This window comes from Fringilla coelebs, assembly GCF_963513975.1.
Source record: "Fringilla coelebs genome assembly, chromosome: 22".
Classification (NCBI taxonomy): domain Eukaryota; kingdom Metazoa; phylum Chordata; class Aves; order Passeriformes; family Fringillidae; genus Fringilla; species Fringilla coelebs.
The window spans coordinates 8,757,986-8,781,893 of record NC_140048.1 but is presented as its reverse complement, the minus strand read 5'-3'; the positions used below and the strand labels follow the sequence as shown (position 1 = coordinate 8,781,893).

General features: G+C 47.7%; 2 protein-coding genes across 2 annotated transcripts; both read right to left on the bottom strand.

The window, feature by feature from the left end:
* Nucleotides 1–604: 604 nt before the first annotated feature.
* C1QTNF12 (C1q and TNF related 12) lies at nt 605–9,717 on the bottom strand. Its single transcript, XM_084220231.1, has 8 exons — nt 9,524–9,717; nt 8,207–8,326; nt 7,421–7,532; nt 5,873–6,054; nt 4,515–4,623; nt 3,886–3,976; nt 2,602–2,680; nt 605–1,183 (listed from the first exon to the last, which is right to left on the bottom strand). Exons 1-8 carry the CDS (start codon nt 9,680–9,682, stop codon nt 1,085–1,087), a joined length of 951 nt encoding a protein of 316 aa, XP_084076357.1. The 5' UTR covers nt 9,683–9,717; the 3' UTR covers nt 605–1,084.
* Nucleotides 9,718–16,730: 7,013 nt separating this feature from the next.
* Nucleotides 16,731–22,772, bottom strand: UBE2J2 (ubiquitin conjugating enzyme E2 J2). Its single transcript, XM_084220045.1, has 7 exons — nt 22,639–22,772; nt 21,775–21,905; nt 21,233–21,273; nt 20,828–20,930; nt 19,311–19,449; nt 18,360–18,440; nt 16,731–17,040 (listed from the first exon to the last, which is right to left on the bottom strand). The coding sequence occupies exons 2-7, from the start codon at nt 21,903–21,905 to the stop codon at nt 16,756–16,758; spliced, it is 780 nt and encodes a 259-aa protein (XP_084076171.1). The 5' UTR covers nt 22,639–22,772; the 3' UTR covers nt 16,731–16,755.
* Between the last annotated feature and the right edge of the window lie 1,136 nt (nt 22,773–23,908).

Sequence of the window (23,908 nt, the reverse complement as noted above, 5' to 3'; positions counted from 1 at the left end):
GTTTGGGATTCTTGGGTTTTTGGGGGAGTTTGGGATTCCAGGATTGTGGGACAGTTCAGGATTCTGGGATAGGGGAAGAGTTTGGAATTCCAGAATTGAGGGAGATTTTGGGATTCCAGAGATTGAGGGAGATTTTGGGATTCTGGGATTGAGGGGGAGTATGGGATTCCTGGTTTGAGGAGGAGTTCAGGATTCTGGGATTGAGGAGAAGTTTGGGATTCCGGGATTGAGGGAAGGTTTGGGATTCCAGGATTCCTGGTTTGGGTGAGAGTTCAGGATTCCTGGTTTGAGGGAGAGTGAATAAATAAACTGGGAAAACTCTCTATAAACTATGGTAAACCATATATATACATATAATTATATATATTCTATATTTTCTAAAAATATAAAATATATATAATTACATTTAGAACATATATAATTAGAGATATAATTGTATATATAAAATATATATAATTATAATATATAATTTTATTTTGATATAAAGAACCCCGATTAAAGAGTTCAAGCCTTGGATTGTGGAAAAATTCAACATTTTCCTGGTCAAATACACCCAAATCTGAACCTGGGAGAGGATCCCAACCATTTCCAACCCCCTGGAAAAAGCAATTCTGCTGGGAAATCCTTGTCCCCTTCCTCCCCACCACACAGAAAAGACTCACTGATTTATTTCTGATATTTCCCAACTCAATCCTTCATTTCCAACCCCCAAAAAATCCCAAATCAATCCCAAAACAACCCAAACCCGTGCTGGTTACAAGTGCTGTGGTGAAATAATCAAATTACAACACAAGGAGCCCCAAAGTCAGCGTGCTGCTCCGTGAGCGTCTGGTGAAGCACAAATTAAATATTCCAAGGGGTTTTTGGGGGTAAAAAGAGGATAAAAAGCAGAATTCTGATGAAGAACGAGCTGGTGAGGACCTCAAAAATCAGCAGCAAACTTCTGGAAGCAAAGCTGGAGGAGCTGGGGCTGAGTTAAAACTCTGCAGGTACAGGGAGCAGTTTCAAGGTCAGTGTGGGGGGTGTTTTTCAGTCCAAAAGGCAGGAATTATTTGGGAATTTGGGAATTCTGCCATGCTCCCTGCTAGGCTCCCAGCAGCATTCCCATGAAATCGGATCCGTGCTGCACGGTGACGGCAGCGCCAGCGCCGTTGTCCACGAAGATGGAGGTGTACTGGCCAGCCTGCAGGGAAACAGGGAAAAGTGGGAATTCCTGCAGGGAAAACAAGGGAAATCCCTTCCAGCAGCAGGAATTTGTTGGGGTTTAGCTTCTTTCTTAGCCAGGGCTGGGATTAAATGTGCGAGATGGAATTTCTTGTTTGGACTCAGATGTTTCTCAGTTTTTATCTAGATTATTGCCCTATAAACTGTGAGCTCTGCAGCACTTCACTCCCCCAACTAAAAATGGAGCCCTGTCTGTCCCTACAAGGCCTCCTAAGGATAAAGTGTCCAATTCAGAAATGACAGCTAAATTATTTTTACTTTTAACCCAATAACCAACCACCCATGGCCTGCAATGAGGAGGAGGAGGAGGAGGAGGAGGAGGAGGAGGAGAAGGAGGAGAAGGAGGAGAAGGAGGAGAAGGAGGAGAAGGAGGAGAAGGAGGAGAAGGAGGAGAAGGAGGAGAAGGAGGAGAAGGAGGAGAAGGAGGAGAAGGAGGAGAAGGAGGAGAAGGAGGAGAAGGAGGAGAAGGAGGAGAAGGAGGAGAAGGAGGAGAAGGAGGAGAAGGAGGAGGAGTAGAAGGCAAAGAAGGAAGTGAAGAAGGAGAAGGAGGAGAAGAAGAAGAAGGTGGAGAAGGAGAAGAAGAAGGAGGAGAAGGAGAAGGAGGAGAAGGAGGTAGAGAAAAAGAAGAAGGTGGACAAGAAGGACCAGCCTCCCCCTAAAACCTCCCTCTTGCCCCACGTATATTTCTATATTCTAAATCCCCAAACTCTGAGTTTCCCACCCTGTGCCATCCCACCCTTCTATCCAAACCCCACAGCCACAATCCCAGCTCCACCATTCCATTCTGGAAGCTTCTCCAGGTCACTGCAGGGCTCTCCTGGGGGTCAGAGCCTGGCAGCACAGAAATCTGAAATTCCCAGCAGGGTTCCAGCAGGAATTCAGCCCAAGTCTGGGGCTGAGCTGATGAAGTGGAAGAATTTTTGTGGCTTTGGAAGGAATCTGGTGTGGGGTTTTTTTGGGTTTTTTTCCAAAAAATCCTTCCTGCCCTGGCGCCTTTTTGGGTGAAGGGGCTTCAGAGGCCCTCCTGGGAGGTGGGAAAATCCCCTTGGGAATGGAATTCCCAGAGAAATCCCCTTGGGAATGGAATTTCAGTTCATTGGAAATGGAAATTCCATTGGGAATGTGATGCCAGGACTGAATAGGGAAAGGAAAAGAAATTAAAATGTATTCTAAATATTGGATTTTTCTTAGAGGGAAGCTTCCTCCCGTGCCTTGAATTCAATTGATTGTTGTTATTATTAACTGATTATTGATTTATTTGTTATTTAATTATTTATTTGCAATTGATTTCCTGGAATTCCAGGGGAGAGTCCAGGCAATCATTCCATGTCCTGCCCAGAGATTTGGGGCAGAAATTCCCAATTTTCAGGGCCTCACCTGCAGCTGCAGCAACCCATGAACATAAACAGTGAAGATTTTGCTGTTGCTTTCCAGGCCAGCAATGACTTCCAAGGACCTAAACATAAGAAATAAACAGATTAAAAAAATGAAAAGGTGGATCCACTTGGTACCTGCTCAGCACAAGCCCAGTTAAACTCAGTTTTAAGCCTGGCTAGTTCCTGCCTATGGTTGTTTTTCTTTATTTTCCCAATTTAACCAACCCCTTTCCTCCTCCTTTTTTTTTTTTTTTAATTATTTCTTTCCCAGTGATGAATCCCTGCAAATCCCAATGAGTTTTTCCTAGAAAAAATTAGGAGTCCCTTGGCACCTGCCACTCAGCACAAACCCAGCTAAACTCAGCTTTAATCCTGGCTTTTCCTTATTTTCCCAATTAAACCAACCCCTTTCCTCCTTTTATTATTTTTTTTAATTATGTTTTTCCCAGTGCTGAATCCCAGCAAGTCCCAACGAGTTTTTCCCAGGAGCAGTGAGAGGCTGGAGCCCCTTGGCAGCTGCTCAGGCGGGGCTGTGTCAGCTCCTGCCCCAGCCGGGGTGGGGCTCCTCCATCCCGGCTTCCGGGGCTGGTCCCAACACCCCGGGGCTTTTCCAGCCCATGGATGGATGGATGGATGGATGGATGGATGGATGGATGAGTCAGTGCTGGCATTCCCAGGAAATTCCACAGGGAATGTGTCCAGGCAGGCTCCCAGCGCTGCTGCCGGCTCCGTCCGCCCCAGCCATGCACGCCTGGGCTGGGATCTGCCCCAAATCCATCCTCAGGGATCTGCCCCAAATCCATCCTGATCCCTCTGGGATCTCTGTCCCAAATCCATCCTGAGGCAACCATCCCAAACCCCTCCTCAGGGATCTGGGATCTGCCCCAAATCCATCCTGATCACTCTGGGATCTCTGTCCCAAATCCATCCTGAGGGAACCGTCCCAAATCCATACTGAGGGATCTGGCACCTGTCCCAAATCCATCTTGAGGGATCTGCCCCAAATCCATGCTGGTTGCTCTGGGATCAGTCCCAAAGTCATCCTGATTGCTGGACCTGTGGATTTCTGGATTTCTGGACCTGTGGATTTCTGGAGGAGCTCAGGGCAGGGCATTAAGATCAACGTGGGCAGGGATTTGTGGTCTGGGGCCAAGGACAGAGCCACAGCTTTGCCCTCTGCTGGAAAAGCTCCCAAAATCCCCCTGAGGGAAGGAATTGCCAAAGTTGGCTGAAATGTTCAGAGATGTGGAGAATGAGAGGGAAGGAGCCCCCCGGGGTGGCTCACGTGTGTCTGTGGCACAGGGACTCGATGCAGATCAGCACCCGCACGCTGTCCCGCGCTCGCAGCTGCACTTTGCTCTTCAGCTCGCTGTGGTCTGGGAAAAACAGCAGGGAAAAGGTCAGCAATCCCCCAGATCCTGGGCTTTGGGCTCCACAGGGACACCAGCAGCCTTGGGATGGCTGCAGGAGGTGCCAGAAGGTTCCTCCATATCTGATGGAACCAAAGGCAACGGATCCAAGGTGGATCTACCTCTGGCCATCAGGGATAGAACCTCTGGAATATCAGATTGAAAATGGGATCCACCAGTGGCAGAACCTCTGGGATAATGGAATTAAAAAGGGAATTCACCAGGGTGGATCCATCAGTGATGGAACCTCTGGAATACCGGATTTTAAAAGGGGATCCAAGGTGGATCTATCAGTGATAGAACCTCTGGAATATTAGATTTAAAAAGGGGATCCAAGGTGGATCCATCAGTGATAGAACCTCTGGAATATCGGATTTAAAAAGGGGATCCATCACTGGCCATCAGTGGCACAACCTCTGGAATATCCGGGGATTCTCCAGGGTGTTCTCTGGGGGTTCTCCAGAAGGTTCTCCGGGGGGTTTGGGCTCCCTGGGGCAGCACTCACCGATGTGGATGTTGGCTGAGAACTGGTAGATGCCGCCCACGGGGGCGGTGAAGCGCCCGGTGGCCAGGTTCAGTCCTGTGCCCCGCAGGAACGCGCCCTTGGCCACGGGCTGCAGAGAGAGAGCAGAGCTGAGCCTGGGCTGAGCCCAAATCCAGCCCTGGGCTGTGCCCAAATCCAGCCCTGGGCTGAGCTCAAATCCCTGAACTGCTCCTGAACCCGTGGGCTGATCCTGAATCCCTGGACTGATCCCAAATCCCTGTGCTGATCCCAAATCCCTGTTCTGCTCCTGGCTCCATCCCTGTTCTGATCCTAAATCCATCCCTGTTCTGTTCCTGGCTCCATCCTTGTGCTGATCCCAAATCCCTGTTCTGCTCTGGCTCCATCCCTGTTCTGATCCTAAATCCATCCCTGTTCTGTTCCTGGCTCCATCCTTGTGCTGATCCCAAATCCCTGTTCTGCTCTGGCTCCATCCTTGTGCTGATCCCAAATCCATCCCTGTTCTGCTCTGGCTCCATCCCTGTGCTGATCCCAAATCCCTGTTCTGCTCTGGCTCTGCATTCCCCTTTCCCAGAGGGCACAAGCCCAAACCCGACTCCTCTGGCTGTGATGCCAGCTTGGCACCCAGAGCGTCCCACAGCAGCTCTGAGCCAGGAAAAACCGGGAATGAGCTGGGCACCTCATCCCTGAGGCACAGGAAGCAGCAGCCCACTGCTGGGACGGCTTAATTAGTCCCATTTTCCCTGCTAATTAATGAGGCAGCAGCTCTCCCTCCAGCCCTGCCTACGCCTCAGGGCTGATCCTGCCTGGCTGCCAAGCCAGGCTGCCAAAAGTTTGGGAAATAATGGAATGATGGATTTGAAAAGGGGATCCAAGGTGGATCCACCAGTGGCAGAACCTCTGGAATATCTGACTTAAAAAGGGGATCCAAGATGGATCCATCAGGGATAGAACCTCTGGGATATTGGATTTTAAAAGGGATCTAAGGTGGATCCACCACAGATAGAACCCCTGGAATAATGGATTTAAAAAGGAGATCCAAGATGGATCCATCAGTGGCAGAACCTCTGGAATATCTGACTTAAAAAGGGGATCCAAGATGGATCTATCAGGGATAGAGCTTCTGGAATAATGGATTTAAAAGGGGGATCCCAGATGGATCCATCAGTGGCAGAACCTCTAGAATATCGGATTTCAAAGGGGGATCCAAGGTGGATCCACCTCAGGCCTCCTTTGGACACCTTCCCATGGATTTATCTCTTCCTTCCAGCCCCAGAGGAGTTCCTGGGCTGAGCAGAAGCCCCACAGAGCCATGAGGGCCCTGGAGCTGATCCCAGCAGGACCAGGCTGGAATTCCTCACCGACTGGAAATTCTGGAGCTCCACCAAGGTCTTCTTGTCCACCAGCACCTGGCCCTTGAGCTGGCAGTGGAACGCCTCCTCCACGCGCCGCTGCGACGGCAGCTCCTCCAGGGACAGCAGCAGCGGGGGCAGCGGGCTGGGCTGGGGTGAGACTGCCAGGGAGGCCCTGTGCTCCATGGCTTCTGAGGGGAAAAGGGCAATAAATGGAATAAAATTGAATAAAATCTGAATTTAAAGGCCTGGCCATTCCTGTTCCTGTGATGGAACCTCTTCCAGGGACAGCAGGAGCTGGCTGGGGTGGGCCAAAAGGACCAGCGAGGCCCTGTGCTCCATGGCTTCTGAGGGGAAAAGGGGAATAAAATGAAGTGGAATAAAATTGAATTAAATTAAATTAAATCAAATCTAAATTTAAGGGCCTGGCCCCTAAATCCTGTTCCTGTGATGGCACCTCCTCCAGGTTCAGCAGCAGCAGGGGCAGCAGGCTGGGGTGGGCCAAAAGGACCAGCAAGGCCCTGTGCTCCGTGGCTTCTGAGGGGAAAAGGACAATAAAATGAAATAAAATGGAATAAAATGAAATGAAATGGAATAAAATGAAATAAAATCTAAATTTAAGGGCCTGGCCCCTAAATCCTGTTCCTGTGATGGAACCTCTTCCAGGGACAGCAGCAGCTGGCTGGGGTGGGCTGAGATGGCCAGGGAGGCCCTGTGCTCCATGGCTTCTGAGGGGAAAAGGGGAATAAAATGAAGTGGAATAAAATTGAATTAAATTAAATTAAATTAAATCAAATCTAAATTTAAGGGCCTGGCCCCTAAATCCTGTTCCTGTGATGGCACCTCCTCTGGGGACAGCAGCAGCTGGCTGGGGTGGGCTGAGATGGCCAGGGAAGCCCTGTGCTCCATGGCTTCTGAGGGGAAAAGGGGAATAAAACGAAATAAAATGGAATAAAATGAAATGAAATGGAATAAAATGAAATAAAATCTAAATTTAAGGGCCTGGCTCCTAAATCCTGTTCCTGTGATGGAACCTCCTCCAGGGACAGCAGCAGCGAGGGGCAGTGGGCTGGGGTGGGCCAAAAGGACCAGTGAGGGCCTGTGCTTGATGGCTTCTGAGGGGAAAAGGGGAATAAAATGCAATAAAACAGAATAAAATGAAATGAAATGGAATAAAATGAAATAAAATCTAAATTTAAGGGCCTGGCTCCTAAATCCTGTTCCTGTGATGGCACCTCCTCCAGGGACAGCAGCAGCTGGCTGGGGTGGGCCAAAAGGACCAGCGAGGCCCTGTGCTCCATGGCTTCTGAGGGGAAAAGGGGAATAAAACGAAATAAAAAGAAATAAAATCTCAATTTAAGGGCCTGGCCTATGAAACCATCGCTGTGTGCCTGGAATTCTGCACTCGGATCTCAAAGCCCAGCAGCACTGGGGGGACATTTTTGGTTGCAATTTTGGTTCATGGTTCTTCACTAAAACAAATCTCCTCCTCCTCCTCTTTTAACACCCTTTATGCTGAACATCCTTTGAAAATCTTTGACTTTTAAAATCTTTTACCTTTTAAGATCTCCTTGAACTCCTGCAGAAGAACTTCCCTGGTGACTTCAGCCCCGGGAGCTCCTGGAGGCCCCTGAGGCCCAGGAGGCCCTGGAGGCCCCACCAGGCCTCGCTGAGGGAACAAACAAAGGAAAAATTGGGATTAAAACCTGGGAATTGCAGAAAATCCTGCAGGGACATCAGCAACGGGAGGGGGGTTGTTCCCAGAAAATTCCTGATGATTTTTGGAGGACACTTGACGGGTCAGGAAGGGCCAAGAGCTCTGAGAGTCCCTCAGAAATCTTTTTCCAGCTGCTGGGACTCCCATTCCTCTGATAATCCCCTAAATTCCGTGGAAAAGCTGCCCAGATGTTCAGAGGATGCAAAAAAATTCCTCAAATAATTAAAATAATTAAAAGAATCCAAGATTGTCCAAGCAGCAGATGAAAAGCGCCACATGATTAATGAGCTGTCGCTCAGCTCGTTAATTTGAAACAAACCACTTGTCCACACCTTGATTAATTTATCCTTTGGGATACTTGGACTTTATCTCTTGGAAGGGGGGAAAAAAATACTGATTTTATTTTTAATGAGTGGGGAAATAACCAAAAAAAGGCTCAATTTGAGAGAGGCTGGTTCAAAATTCCCACATCTCCTCTGCCGAAGAAAGAAGGCTCAAATTCCTCAAAAATGGAGAAATTAAACCCCCAAAAAATGGAAATTCAGCACTCTTGGGGCTGGGAAAAGCTGGAACCTTGAGGATGAGCAGCAGGAAGGAGACTGGGACACCTGGAGTGCAAACCCTACCAACTTTTTGTCTTTGCCTTTGCATCTCCTCTTGGAGCTGCTGCCGTCGTCCGGGCGGTGCACGAAGGAGATCCAGGTCCTGCGGGGGTCTGTGAGCCGGGCATCTGCAGCCTCCAGGAGCTGGGGACAACCAGGACAGGGATCATGGACACTGGCCTCAGGGGGTCCCAAAAATCCAGCCCAAAAGGCAGGAAAATCCCAGTAAATCATTGGCCCCAGAGGGTTCCAAAAATCCAGCCCAAAATGCAGGAAAATCCCAATAAATGATTGGCCCCAGGGAGTCCTAAAAATCCAGCCCAGAGCTGGGGACAACCAGGACAAGGATCATGGACTTTGGCCTCAGGGGGTCCCAAAAATCCAGCCCAAAAGGCAGGAAAATCCCAATAAGTCATTGGGCTCAGGGGGTCCCGAAAATCCAGCCCAAAAGGCAGGAAAATCCCAGTAAATCACTGGCCCCAGGGAGTCCCAAAAATCCAGCCCAAAAAGCAGGAAAATCCCAATAAATGATTGGCCCCAGGAAGTCCCAAAAATCCAGGAGCTGGGGACACATCAGGACAAGGATCATGGATTGATTTGCCTCAGGAGGTCCCAAAAATCCAGCCCAAAAGGCAGGAAAATCCCAGTAAATCATTGGCCTCAGGGGGTCCCAAAAATCCAGGAGCTGGGGACAACCAGGACAAGGACTGGTCTCGGAGGGTCCCAAAAATCCCGCCTGGGCTGGTGGTGCTGCTTTTGGAGGACACTGAGGGTGGCCTTGAGGGGTCAGGAGGAGCCAAGAGCTCCAAAAGTCCCTCTGAGATCTTCAAATTCCACGGAAAACCCACCCAGATGCTCGTAAGATGCAGAAAATCCAGGCCAGGCTGCATTTTGGAGGAGACTGAGGGGTCAGGAGGAGCCAAGAGCTCTGGGAGCTCCCCTGAGATCTTTTTCCAGCTGCTGGGACTCCCATTCCCTGAAATTCCAGGGAAAACCCACCCAGATGTTCCGAGGATGCAAAAATGAATCATTCTGGGAATGATCCCAAACCTGCCTTGGGAGTTCTCTGCTGTTCCCAGCCTGGGGAAAAGTGAAAATAAAAATTTAAAAACCAAAGGGAATTGATGGAATGAGGCTGGGAAAAGGCAGGAAAATCCCAATAAATTCAGGAATAAATCTGGGAACGATCCCAAACCCGCCTTGGGAGTTCTCTGCTGTTCCCAACATCGGGAACAATGAAAATTAAAATAAAAAACCAAAGGGAATTGATGAAATGAGCCCGGAATCAGCTCAGAAAAGGCAGGGAAATCCCAATAAATCCAGGAATGATCCCAAACCCACCTTGGGCTGCTCCTCGCTGTTGGCCAGGGAGGTGTTCAGGGGCTCTGGGTGCTCCTTCCTGCCCCTCCTGTCCCTGTCCCTGTCCCTCCTGGCCGCTGCCACCCCGCGGGGACACAGCTGGTGGCACAGCAGCGCCAGCAGCAGCCACCAGCCCGGCATGGTGGCAGCCAGGAAAATCCGATTTGTGTCCCAAAAAATTGGGATTGACCAGGTCAGGGTCAAGGATCCAGGAGGAAAATGATCCAGGACCAAAAAAAATCAGATTTGTGTCCAAAAAAATCCGAATTTATTAGGTTGGGATCAAGGAGCCAGAGGGAAAATGCTCCAGTACCAATAAAAACCAACAAAAAATCCAAATGAAGCAGGTCAGGATCAAAATCCTTCAGGACCAAATTTGATTTGTGTCCCAAAAAATCCAAATGAACCAGGTCAGGATCAAGAAGCCGGAGGAAAATCCTTCTGGATCAATAAAAACCAGATTTGTCTCTAAAATAAATCCAGAACGAAGCAGGTGAGAAGGATCCAAGCAGTCAGCAATAAAAACCCATATCTGTGTCCAAAAAAAATCCAAATGAAGCAGGTCAGGATCAAGGAGCTGGGGGAAAATCCCCGTTCAGGATCAATAAAAACCAGATTTGTCTCTAAAATAAATCCAGAATGAAGTGGGGAAGAAGGATTCAAGCAGATTTGTCTCAAAAAAAATCCAAATTTCAGAGGGATCCAAGCAGATTTGTGACCAAGAAAATTTCAAATTTCAGAGGGATCCAAGTAGCCAGGTGCAAAATCCTTCAGGACCAAAAAAAAACCCCGGATTTGTGTCCAAAAAAATCCAAATTCCAGAAGGTTCCAAGCAGCTCCTCGGGATGGAAAAGCCGGAGATGAATTTGTTTGGAATTTGTTTGGAATTCTGGATCCTCAGGAGATGGAGCTGAGTCCGTGGGAGCTTCCCAGAAATCCCAGAGGTGAGGGGCTGCTCTGCCCTAAGTCCGGCCTAAAACTGGTTTTAAAGGCACTCAGCGCCCCCAAAATCCGTCTTGAAACTGGTTTTACTCTGCCCCCCTAAATCTGACTTGAAACTGGTTTTAAAGGCACTCAACAGCTCCAAATCAGGCTTGAAACTGGTTTTACTCAGCCCCTTCTGACCCCCTTAATCCAGTTTGAAACTGGTTTTACTCAGCCCCTTTTGACCCCCTTAATCCAGTTTGAAACTGGTTTTGCTCAGCCCCTTCTGACCCCAAATCGGATTTAAAACTGGTTTTACTCTGCCCCCCCCAGATGGGGATTGAAGCTGGTTTTAAAGGCTCTCAGCTTCCCCCCAGATCGGGTTTAAAACTGGTTTTAAAGGTGCTGAAAGCTGCAGGGCAGAGCTGAGCCCGGGCTCAGGCGGAGTTTAGCCAGGCTCGGCTCAGAGCCCGGGATCCGCCCCGTCCATTCCCGGGAGAAATCCTCGGGCTCCCCTCGGCGCTGCGGGGAATTGGAATCCAGGGAATCGCCGGCATCCCGGCCCGGCCTTGCAAGGACGAAACCCCAAAAAATCCCTCACACCCCAAAAAACAGAGCCCAAAACCCGGATCCCAAAAAGCAGAGCCCTCACACCCCAAAAAAATTCCTTACAATCCCAAAAACAGATCCCAAAAAGCAGAGCCCTCACGTCCCAAAACCAGATCCTTCACATCCCAAAACAATTCCTCACACCCCAAGAAACGAATCCCAAAAAACAAGTGTCAGACAACGAAAACCAAACCCCTCACACCCCAAAAAACAAATCAGTCACGTCCCAAAAAAACAAACCCCAAAAAACAAACCCCGAAAAACAAATCGGTCACGTGTCAAAAAACAAATCCCTCAAAACGAACCTCCCACACCCCAAAAAACGAGTCCCAAAAACCAAATCCCTCAAATCCCCCAAAACAAACCCCTCAGACCCCAAAACAAATCCCTCACACCCCAAAAAACAAACCCCCAAACCCTAATTCCTCACACCCCAAAAAACAAATCCCAAAAACCAGATCCTTCACATCCCAAAAACCAAATTCCTCACGTCCCAAAAAACAAATCCCAAAGCCCAAACCGCTCACACCTCAAAAACCAAACCCCAAAAATCGAACCCCAAAGCCCAAACCTCTCACACCCCCAAATTGAAACCCCAACCCCCAAATTCCTCACATCCCAAAAACCAAACCCCAACAGCTCCGCGGGGGGAAAGCGAAACCTCCCGAGCCCGGGAGGAGCAGGTGGAGTTTCCCGAAGTTTTTCCTCCTTTTTTTTCCCAGTTTTTCCCTAAAAAAAAAAAATCCCCGGTCACGGGGCAGGAGCGCGCAGAGTCCCCAGATCCCAAATCCCGAATCTCGAATCCCGGATCCCAAATCCCGGATCCCAAATCCCGAATCCCAATCCCAAATCCCGGATCCGAATCCCAAATCCCGGATCCCAAATCCCGGATCCCAAATCGCAGCTCCTGCCGCGGCTCCGGCTCCTCGCGGCTTCCCGGAGGAGTTTCCATCAACTCCAAGAAAAGGAGGAGGAAAAAAAAAAACAGGGAAAAAAAAAAGGCCAAAAGGAGGAGCCGCCGGCGCCTCTCGGCGATCCCAGAAATTCCCCGATAATGGAACGGCCCCGACTGCGATCCGCGCCCGCTCCCTCCCTGCCCATCCCAGCAAAAGCCGAATTTTGGGGGATTTTATCCCAGGAAAATCAGCTTTTTTGGGGATTTTATTCCCAGGAAAATCAGCTTTTTTTGGGATTTTATTCCCAGGAAAATCAGCCTTCTTTTGGGATTTTATCCCAGGAAAATGCCAAGGTTTTTTGGGAATTTATCCCAGGAAAACCAGTTCATTTTTGGGATTTATCCCAGGGAAATCAGGGGTTTTTTTGGGGATTTTATCCCAGGAAAATCAGGGATTTTGGGGGGATTTATCCCAGGGAAATCAGCTTTTTTTTGGGATTTATCCCAGGGAAATCAGCTTTTTTTGGGGATTTATCCCAGGGAAATCAGCTTTTAGGGGGGGATTTTATCCAAAGAAAACCCCGAGGTTTTTGGGACTTTATCCCAGAAAAATCAGGGGGATTTTGGATTTATCCCAGGGAAATCAGCTTTTCATGGAATTTTATCCCAAGAAAATCAGATTTTCCTGGTAATTTATCCCAGCAAAATCAGCTTTTTTTGGGATTTATCCCCGGAAAATCTGTGGGTTTTGGGGATTTTATCCCAATGAAATCAGGGGTTTTTGGGATTTTATCCCAGGGAAATCAGGGTTTTTTAGGAATTTGGAGCACCTGGCAGGGCTGGAAATCCCAGCACGGATTGAGCAGAATTCCTGTTTCATTTCCCAGTTTTGTGGAGCAGGAGGAAAAATTGATGGATTGGGAGGAAAATTCTGGATCTGGATCCTGGGGAAACTGAGGCACAGGACACTCCCAACACAAAATCCAGAAAAATCAAATTTGTTTTCTGGTTTTTTGGCAACAACTCCAGAAAAATGTGGAATTTGGGAAGGGGAGAAAACAGAAAAAATGGAAATTGGGAACAGGAAAAACTGGAATTTGGCAAGGGGAAAAAATGAATAAATGGAATTTGGGAATGGAAAAAAAGGGGAAAAAACCTGGAATTTGGGAATGGGTAAAACCCTAATGGAACATCCCCAGCAGGGCAGGAGTTCAGAGCAGCTCAGGGTGGGATTTGTTGGTAATTTTGAACATCCCAGAAATCCTTATCCTGATTTTTTGGGAAAATCCCCCCCAAGATATCCCCTGAATTTTTGGGATCATCCCAAAAATCCTTTTCCTGATTTTGGGATCATCCCAGAAATCCCCTTCCCAAATTTGGGATCATCCCAGAAATCCTTTTCCCAATTTTGGGATAATCCCAGAAATCCTTTTCCCAATTTTTGTCCCATCAAAGATTCCCAGGGAATTCCCAGAGCCGCCCCCAGGGAGGGATTTGGGATTTCTGGGATTTGGGGATTTCTGGGATTTGGGGATTTCTCGGCATCCCCCCAATTCTCTCTCCCGCCCCAATTTCCGACACGGTGGCGCCACCTCGTGGCCGGTCCCAAAAACCCCAAATTCCCAGAAAAACGGGAAAAAATTCCCAAATTTCTGCCACTCCAAAAGGGAAATAACCCGGCAGTGCAAAGCTCCCAGCGCTAATTAAGAATTCCTAATTAATCCTAATGAGCCGCCCTCATTCCTGGAAAAGAAATTCCAGGAATTTGGGAATTCCTGAGGTTTTATGGAATTAATTCCTATTTTTTTGGGTGATTTTTCTGCTGGAAATGGGATTTTCCTGCTTTAGAAATCCAATTTTTTCCCATGAAAATGGCAGGATTGATCTCCCTGATTAATTAATCATTAATTACCTGTAAACATTAATTAAATTAATATTAATTAAATTATTAAGCATTTCTAATTTATAAATTCTACTTATAAATAAATCAGATATAATTGTGATTATATAAAATTACATTTCTAAAATTACATTTATGGTTTATAATATTATAATTCATCGTTTATAATTTAATATTAATTAGAATCAATAATTATCAGCAGGAATCCAAAGATATCCTAAAATTTCAAGGAATTATTGGAATTAAGAATGATGAAGGAAAGACACCGAGACATCCAAGGGAAGCTGGAAAATCCGACTGGAAAAAGGAAAAAAATCAGGAGAAATGAATATTTTTCATTATTTTATTTATGAACTGAAATATCCCCAGTCCCAACTTTCCCCATGGAATTTTATTCCCAAAAAAAAAGCCCCACAAAGTCGATTTTTTATGGATTTTATTATGAATAAATCACTTTACAACGCAGCCATTCCCACTCCTCTGAGCTCAGAAACTCCAGGAAAAAGGGGAAAAACCCCTGAAAAATCCAGGAATTTTTATTCAAAATGAAGATTCTGTGGGAAAATTCCCCAACTTTTAAATCCATGGAATTGCAGCCTGGAACTTCAAGGATTTATTCCAATATTTTGTCCTGAGGGAGAGGTTGAAATTTCATTTTTCTGGGTTTTTTTTGGGGGGGAAGAGGAAAAGCTGAATTCCCAGGAAAACACAAATCAATCCCCAAAAAATGGGAATAAAAATTCCAGTCCCAAATCCTGGAATCCACAGGGATCCCATAAATCTTCCTCCAAATCCAGGGAATTGCAAAGAATTGGAATTTTGGGGTTTAAATGCAAGAAAATTTTAAGGGAAAACCAAAAAATTGAGGTTGGGGTTTTAAAGTATTTAATAAAATGTAAGGTTTTAGTTCAGCAGATGAATCCCAGAAAAATTTGGGGATTTGGGCAAAATATTTCTGGAATTCCAAAGGAATTTTGGGGGTTTTAAAAAAGAATTGAAGCAAAACTTGAAGTAAATGGAAACAAATTTGGAGTTTTTCCTCCAAAAAATCCCAAAGGAATTTTGGGGTTGGGATTTGGGAGTGAAATATTCTCAGAGCCCCAAAGGAATTTTGAGGTTTTGATGGTTTCAAAGTGTTTAACAAAATTTAAGCTCTTACCTCAGCAGATGAATCCCAAAGGAATTTTGGGGCTGGGATTTGGGGTTGGGGGTGAAACATTTCCTGAATCCCAAAGGAATTTTGGGGTTTTTAAGAATTAAAGCAAATCCTGCAGCAAGTGGAACCAAATTTGGGGCTTTCCTCTGACCCAGCTGCTCTGCAGGAGCTCCTTTGTTATTCCCACCCCAAAATTGGAATTCTTCCCTCCCCAGGTGCTGCTCCCTCCATCCCCAGAGCCCAAAATGCTGAATTTTGGGACACAAACCCCATTTTTGGGACACAAACCCCCATTTTTGGGACAGTAAAACCAACAAATTTGACTTCTTACCAGCAGGAAAACCCAAAACCCCACCACACCCCAGGATGGGCAAAACCCCCCAAATTTTCCACCCAGAGTCCCATTCCAGAGTCCCACTCATCCTGAATGAAAAACTCAACAGAATCAAAATTTGCTGCAGATCTTCAAATTTGAAACCACAGCTGGATGAAAAACTCTACAAATCAAAGTGAGTCACCAACAATTTTTTGACTTTTGAGCCCAAAACCCCACCACAACCAAGGAAGGGCAAAAACCCCAAATTTTCCACCTGAAGGGTCCCACTCAGCCTGAATTGAAAACTCAACAGAGTCAAAATTTGTTGAAGATCTTCAATTTTGAAACCACAGATGGAGGAGAACTCTACAATTCAACGTGGATCCCCAACAATGCTTTGACTTCTGAAGCCAAAACCCCACCACAACCCAGGATGGGCAAAAAAACCCCAAATTTTCCACCCAAAGAGTCCCATTCCAAAGAGTCCCACTCATCCTGAATTGAAAACTCAACAGAGTCAAAATTTGTTGAAGATCTTCAATTTTGAAACCACAGATGGAGAAAATCTACAAATCAATGTGTATCACCAAGCCCCACACAACCCAGGATGGGCAAAACCCCCAAATTTTCTCCCCAATGAGTCCCATTCCAGAGTCCCATTCCAAGGAGTCCCCCTCATCCTGAATGAAAAACTCAACAGAATAAATTTTGCTGAAGATCTTCAATTTTGAAACCACAGATGGAGGAGAACTCTACAATTCAACATGGCTCCCCAGGCCCCACCACAATCCAGGATGAGCAAAAACCCCACATTTTCCACCCAAAGAGTCCCACTGCAGAGTCCCCCTCATCCTGAATTGAAAACTCAACAGAGTCAAAATCTGTTGAAGATCTTCAATTTTGAAACCAGATAGAGGAGAACTCTACAAATCAAAATGATTCCCCAAGCCCCACCACAATCCAGGATGAGCAAAAACCCCAAATTTTCCACCCAATGAGTCCCATTCCAGAGTCCCATTCCAGAGTCCCACTCATCCTGAATGAAAAACTCAACAGAATAAAATTTTGCTGAAGATCTTCAATTTTGAAACCACAGATGGAGGAGAACTCTACAATTCAACATGGCTCCCCAGGCCCCACCACAATCCAGGATGAGCAAAAACCCCACATTTTCCACCCAAAGAGTCCCCCTGCAGAGTCCCATTCCAGAGTCCCCCTCATCCTGAATTGAAAACTCAACAGCATCACCATTTGCTGCAGATCTCCGTTGTTCAAAGCACAGATGGAGGAGAACTCTACAAACCACAACACCCCCCGAGCCCCAGCGTGCCCCGGGCAGGGCCAAACCCCCGAGCGCCCCCCGCGAGCCCCGATCCCCCCAAACCCCGCTAAAATTTGGTCTCTGCAGCGGCTCTCACTCCTGGGCTATGCTCCTCAGCACGTACTTGACTGTGTAGGCGAAGGCGGCGAAGCCCACGATGACAAACAAGTTCGCCAGGGCTCCCCCCAAGAGTCCGTGGTTCCTGGGGGGCTGCTGCAGCCCCCCGGCGTGGCCGGGCGCCAGCGCCCCGTGCCCCTGCAGCAGGGGGTGCCCGTTGTGCCCAAAGTGCGCGTCCCCGTCCGGCACCACGTCGGGCAGCGGCAGCGACGGAGGTCTGGAGCTCAGCTCGTCCTGGGCCTTCTGCTTCTGCTTCATCTCCTGCAAAAAGGGGAGGAAAAATCAGTGGGGAAGTGGAATTGGGGGTGATTTGGGGGGTTTTGGGTGAGTTCCTGCATGGGAAAGGGGAATTGGGGGTGATTTGGGTGTTTTTGTTTGATTTCCTGCATGGGAAAGGGGAATTTGGGGTGATTTTGGTTGAGTTCCTGCATGGGAAAGTGGAAATTGGGCAGGGAGGGAGGTCTGGAGCTCAGCTCGTCCTGGGCCTTCTGCTTCTGCTTCATCTCCTGCAAAACAGGGGAAAATTCAGGGGGGAAGTGGAATTTGGGGTGATTTGGGGGGTTTTGGGTGAGTTCCTGCATGGGGGAACAGAAAATTCAATGGAATTTGAGGTGATTTGGGCGGTTTTGGTTGAGTTCCTGCATGGGAAAGTGGAATTTGGGCAGGGGCAGGGAGGGAGGCTGGGAGCTCAGCTCGTCCTGGGCCTTCTGCTTTTGCTTCATCTCCTGCAAAAGGGGGGAAAAAAATCAGTGGGAAATGGGAATTTGGGGTGATTTGGGGGATTTTGGGTGAGTTCCTGCATGGGAAAGGGGAATTGGGGTTGATTTTGGTTGAGTTCCTGCATGGGAAAGTGGAAATTGGGCAGGGGCAGGGAGGGAGGTCTGGAGCTCAGCTCATCCTGGGCTTTCTGCTTCTGCTTCATCTCCTGGAAAAGGGGGGGAAAATCAGTGGGGAAGTGGAACTGGAGGTGATTTGGGGGCTTTTGGTTGAGTTCCTGCATAGGGAAACAGAAAATTCAATGGAATTTGGGGTGATTTGCGTGGTTTTGGTTGAGTTCCTGCAAGGGAAAGTGGAATTTGGGCAGGGGCAGGGAGGCAGGCCTGGAGCTCAGCTCGTCCTGGGCCTTCTGCTTCATTTCCTGGAAAAGGGAAGAGGATTCAGTGGGAAAGTGGAATTTGGGGTGATTTGGGGGCTTTTGGGTGAGTTCCTGCATGAGGGAACAGAAAATTCAGTGGAATTTGGGGTGATCCGGGGGCTTTTGGTTGAGTTCCCACACAGGAAAGTGGAAATTGGGATTATTTGGGTGCTTTGGTTTGATTTCCTGCAGAGAGGAAGAGAAAATTCAATGGAAAAGTGGAATTTGTGGGGATTTGGGGGTTTTTGTTTGGTTTCCTACATGGGAAAGAGGAATTTGGGGGTTTTTGTTTGAGTTCCTGCGTGAGGGAACTGAAAATTCAATGGAATTTGTGGGGATTTGGGTGGTTTTGGTTGATTTCCTGCATGGGAAAGTGGAATTTGGGGAGAGGCAGCCAAGGGAGGTCTGGAGCTGAAAAATGAATAATTCATAAAGATTTCCTTACCTCCACCACTTCAGGGAAGAGCTCACAGAAGACTTTATCTTTTAAATTAAATGCTAAGCTCTGTGCAGCCAGCTGCCTTTTCTGGGGAGAAAAACCAGATTTATCAGCAATTCCATGAAAATTCCATCCATTCATTTCAATTCCACCCCTGATTTCCCACCAGAACGGTGCAAACCTCACACCAAGTGGTTTTTAACATTTGAAACATCACATTTGTGAGGATTTTTCACTAAATTTGAGGTTTATGGGGCATAAATTTTGTTCATTTTTTATCCTGGGAGAGACTGGAAAAAGGAACCAAATCCCAGCCAGGCTTCATCCCTGAGACCTCCTGGATTCCCAAAGCTTCCCAAGTGGTTTTTAGCTCTTAAAACTGAGCATTTTTCACTAAAATTAATGTCTGTAGATAGAAATTATATTAATTTTTATCAAGGAAAAAGGACTGGAAAAAGGACTGGAAAAAGGAACCAAATCCCAGCCAGGCTTTACCCCGAGATCTCCGGAATTTTCCCGAATTCCCAAATGGTTTCCAACACTTCAAACATCAAACTTGTGAGGATTTTTCACTAAAATTGATGTTTTAACACTTCAAACATCAAACTTGAGAGGATTTTTCACTAAAATTGATGTTTACAGGCACAAATTATGTTAATTTTTGATCAGGGTCAAGGAAAAAGGGCTGGAAAAAGGAACCGAATCACAGCCAGGTTTTATCCCTGAGATATCCCAAATTCCCAAAGCTTCCCAAAACCATCCAATTTGTGAGGATTTTTCACTAAAATCGATGTTTTGACACTTCAAACACCCATTTGTGAGCGTTACTGACTGCAACTGATGTTTTGTTGATCCTGTGTGATCAAACTCAAAGCAAAAAAAAAAAGGAACCAAATCCCAGCCAGGCTTTGGGCCCAGCAATCCCAAATGTTCTGGAACTTTCCCCGAGGGACTCACGGTGAACTCGGAGGTCTCGATGCTGCCCAGGGTGGGCCCCTTCTCCACCATGAAGCTCAGCAGCCCCGTCAGGATGGTGGACACCGACCAGGCCGGGTTCCAGGTGTCCGGGTGGAAATCCGTGATGGACAGACAGAGCCTGGGCAAGGACAGACAGAGCCGGGAATGGCGGGGTGGGAATGGCTGGGTGGGAATGGCTGGGTGGGAAGGGCTGGGTGGGAAGGGCTGGGTGGGAAGGGCTGGGTGGGAAGGGCTGGGTGGGAAGGGCTGGGGGTCCCTGGGAAGGGATCCTGGATTTGGGATGGGAATGGCTGGAATGGGAATGGCAGGGTGGGAATGGTGGGGTGGGAATGGCTGGAATACTGGGAAGGGGTCCTGGATTTGGGATGGGAATGACTGGAACATTGGGAAGACTCCTTGATTTGGGATGGGAATGGATGGAACATTGGGAAGGAGCCCTGGATTTGGGATGGGAATGGCTGGGTGGGAATGGTGGGATGGGAATGCCTGGGGTCCTGGATTTGGGATGGGAATGGCTGGAATGTTGGGAAGGGGTCCTGGATTTGGGATGGGAATGGCTGGAATGTTGGGAAGGGGTCCTGGATTTGGGATGGGAATGGCTGGAATGTTGGGAAGGGGTCCTGGATTTGGGATGGGAATGGCTGGAATGTTGGGAAGGAGTCCTTGATTTGAGATGGGAAATGGCTGGAATACTGAGAAGGATTCCTGGATTTGGGATGGGACCCAGCTGGGACGGGAATGACTGGAACATTGGGAAGGAGTCCTGGATTTGGGATGGGAATGACTGGAATGGGAATGGCAGGGTGGGAATGGTGGGGTGGGAATGGCTGGAATACTGGGAAGATTCCTGGATTTGGGATGGGAATGGCTGGAATGGGAATGCCTAGGGTCCTGGGAATGGCTGGAATACTGGGAAGGAGTCCTTGATTTAGGATGGGACCCAGCTGGGATGGGAATGGCTGGAATACTGAGAAGACTCCTTGATTTGGGATTGGAATGGCTGCAGTGCTGGGAAGGAGTCCTGGATTTGGGATGGGAATGGCTGGGATGGGAATGGCTGGAACATTGGGAAGATTCCTTGATTTGAGATAGAAATAGCTGCAGTGTTGGGAAGGAGTCCTGGATTTGGGATAGGACCCAGCTGGGATGGGAATGCCTGGAAGGAGTCCTGGATTTGGGATGGGAATGACTGGAACATTGGGAAGATTCCTTGATTTGGGATGGGAATGGATGGAATGTTGGGAAGGAGTCCTTGATTTGGGATGGGAATGGCTGCAGTGCTGGGAAGGAGTCCTGGACTGGGGATGGCAATGACTGGAATGTTTGGAAGGACTCCTTGATTTGGGATAGGAACGACTGGAATGGGAATGGCTGGGATATTGGGAAGGAGTTCTGGATTTGGGATGGGAATGGCTGGAATGGGAATGGCTGGGATGTTGGGAAGGAGTCCTGGATTTGGGATGGGAATGGCTGCAGGGCTGGGAAGCAGTCCTTACCTTGTGTTGCACTTGAACCTTCCATTGGGGGTGATCATATAAATACTGGGGGGTTTGAAAGGGAACTCTCGAGGGAATATTAATTTTCCGTGGTAATATCCACCTGCAAAGCAGCAAAAAATGGGTTAAAATGAGCTATATTTAATAAAAAACTCCCATCCCAATTCCCCTGCTTTATTCCTAAACTATCCCAAAAATGGGTGAAATAAATTGTATTTAATAAATATGTATAAAATTATATTACATAAATCCCACTCTTGATAAGAGAAGAATGACTGACAGCAGCATCCCTATTTCTTCACCTCTCTCCCAGTTTTTGGAGCTGTTTTTAGTGGGATTATTTTGCCTTTTCCCACTCCCTGGAGTTCCTGAATTCCCATGCAAACCCCCCAGGCAGGGATTTACCTTCATATGGGGTCAGCTCAGGCCCTCGCACCACGTAGTGCCTGGAAAAGAGAGGAATGCAACACTGGGAAACCACAAACACCCCAAAAATCAGGAGCAGCCTCAGGCAAAGCTTCCCTCTGCTCCTGCCCGAGAGGGAGAAAGATCTGACAGCCTGGGAAACCTCCTGGGCTCAGGAGTGAGGGAAAATCCCCCCCTAGTCCCATCTCAATTCCCAATTCCCTCTCCAGTTCCCATCCCCAATCCCCATCCCATTTCCCAACCCCATCCTCAATTCCTACCCTTAATCCCCATCCCCACCTCCATTCCCCATCCCAATTCCCCATTCCAAATCCTACCTCCCATCCCCATTTCCACTCCCATTCCCCATTCCCATCCCCATTTACCACCCCCAATTCCCATCCCCATTTCCACTCCCATTCCCCAATTCCTAATCCCCATCCCAATCCCTGCTCCCATCTCCAATTCTCTCCCCATCCCCCATTTCCCACCCCAATTCCCATTCCCACTCTCATTCCCCATTCCCCAATTCCCATCCCCACCATTCCAGGATGTTGGAGGGCAGGGGCTCAGCACAGATGTAAGGCACTGGATCCTTTTTGATCCTCAGGTAATCCTGCTTCAGCCTCTGCGTGGCTGTGGTGGGGGCCCTCTTATTGCTGCTGCTGCTCATCTGATTAAAAACCCGTTAATTCCTTAATTACAATCGAATCCCTTCATTAAAACACATTAATGCAGCCTCAGTAAGCACACACACAGCTTCATGGAACCCTTCTCCAGGTCTTTATAAAATCCACCTTATAGGTTCTATTTCAGAGATAAATTTAATGATTTGGATTTAAATTCGACTATTTGAATTTTTAAGGAGTGAGAACCACGGAAAAAGGGGGGAGAAAAGGGGGAGGAAAGGAAAGACAAAGGGGAGAAAAAGGGGGAATAAAAAGGAGAGGAAGAAAAGAGGAAACAGAGAGAGGGAGGGGAAAAGAGAAAGAGGAAGGGAGGGAATGAAAGGGAAAGGAGAAAAGGAGAAAATAAGGGGGGAAAGGGAGAGGTAAGGAGGGAGGAACTGACAGGGAAAGGGGAAAGGGGAAAGGGAAAAGGGAAAGAATGAAAGGGAGAGGGGGAAAAGAAGAACCAGAGAGGGAGGGAAGAAGGGAAAGAGAAAGGGACTGAGAGAGAGGGGAAAGGTGGAAAAGGAAGGAGGTAAGGAGAGGGAGAAACAGGAGATGGAAAAAGGAGGGAGGAAGGAGAAGCACAGGGAGATGGGGCGAGGAAAGGAGGGACTGAGAGAGAAGGGAAAGGTGGAAAAGGGAGAGAAGGAGAGGGGAAAACGGAGGGAGAAGGAGAACGGGAGGGAGGGGGTGAGACAGGAAGGCAGCCCGCCCGACCCTCCCCGTCCCGCTCACCTCGCCGCGGCCGCCAGGCCCCGAGCGGCCCCTCCTGCCCGCGGCCGAGGGAGGGAGGCAGGCGGGGAGCGGCGGCCGGGCCGCGATGGCGGCGGAGCGGGCGGGGCGGGCAGCGGCGGCCGCGGCTCCCTCACGGCTCCAGCCAAGATGGCGGCGCTGCCGGGAAGGAGCGGCGGCGCTTCCGGGGCCCGCGCGCCGCTTCCGCTTCCGGGGCCCGCGCGCGGCGGGCGGGGCCGTGAGGGAGCCGTGAGGGGAGCGCGCGCCGCCCGCCCTGTCGCGACAGAAGGAGAGGAAATATCGCGGTCACGACACGGCCCCAGCGGGGAGGGCGGTCCGGACACGCCAACTGGGAGAAATAGGCCTCAGAGTTTAAAAAAATTTATGTATAAAAGTTGAATAAAGGATAAAAGGGGCGATGTGCAGCGCTGAGGGGCTTGGCAGTTTGCCAAAAGCGCGGCTTTGGCTTAAAGTAATTTTTTATGTGTTTTCGCATAAATATGTATATATATATATATGTATGTAAATAGTACATATTTATATCTTTCATCTATATTTATATTTACATATATGTAAAACTATATTTTACATATATATATTAGATAAATGTAAATAATGTACCTATGTGAAAGTATATTAAAAAGTGTATGTAGATAGATACATATATATTTCCTTTTTAAAATTTCCTTTTTTAAGGAGGAATATCCCCAAAAAACTTTTTAATGAGGAGTATCCCATAAAATCTCCTTTTTACTGAGGAAAATCCCATAAAAACTCCTTTTTAACAAGAAATATCCCACAACAACTCATTTTAAATGAGGAATATTCCATAAAAACATTTTAATGAGGAGTAGCCCATAAAAACTCCTTTTTAACAGGGAAAATCCCAAAACCCCTCCTGTTTAATGAGAAATATCCCCTAAAAACTCCTTTTTAATGAGGAATATCCCCTAAAAACTCATTTTTCATGAGGAACGTCTCCTAAAAACTCCTTTTAAACAAGGAATATCCCACAAAAACTGCTTTTAAATGAGGAATACCCCATAAAAATGCCTTTTTGAGGAGAATTATCCCCAAAAATCTCATTTTTAACGAGGGTGGAGCAATGAAGGGGAGGTGACATCAGCAGGACTCCGCACAAACAGCAATTAACAATTTAATGAACATTTTAATTAACCACGAGCCCCGTGTCATCAGGCCTGCCTGGCAGGTGAAGCACCAGGGCTGGAAAAAAGGTCATTTTTAATTTATGTAGTTTATTGCAATTAAATGG

Excerpts from the sequence above, each read along its gene's own strand:
- C1QTNF12 (XM_084220231.1), bottom strand. The coding sequence starts at position 9,682 with ATGCCGGGCTGGTGGCTGCTGCTGGCGCTGCTGTGCCACCAGCTGTGT. Across the intron at positions 6,055-7,420 it reads GTTCAAGGAGATCTTAAAAG|AAGCCATGGAGCACAGGGCC; the intron begins GTAAAAGATTTT and ends TTTTCCCCTCAG. Across the intron at positions 1,184-2,601 it reads ATGGGTTGCTGCAGCTGCAG|GCTGGCCAGTACACCTCCAT; the intron begins GTGAGGCCCTGA and ends GTTTCCCTGCAG.
- UBE2J2 (XM_084220045.1), bottom strand. The coding sequence starts at position 21,905 with ATGAGCAGCAGCAGCAATAAGAGGGCCCCCACCACAGCCACGCAGAGG. Across the intron at positions 21,274-21,774 it reads CCCTCCAACATCCTGGAATG|GCACTACGTGGTGCGAGGGC; the intron begins GTGGGGATGGGA and ends TCTCTTTTCCAG. Across the intron at positions 18,441-19,310 it reads TCGAGACCTCCGAGTTCACC|AAAAGGCAGCTGGCTGCACA; the intron begins GTGAGTCCCTCG and ends TTTTCTCCCCAG.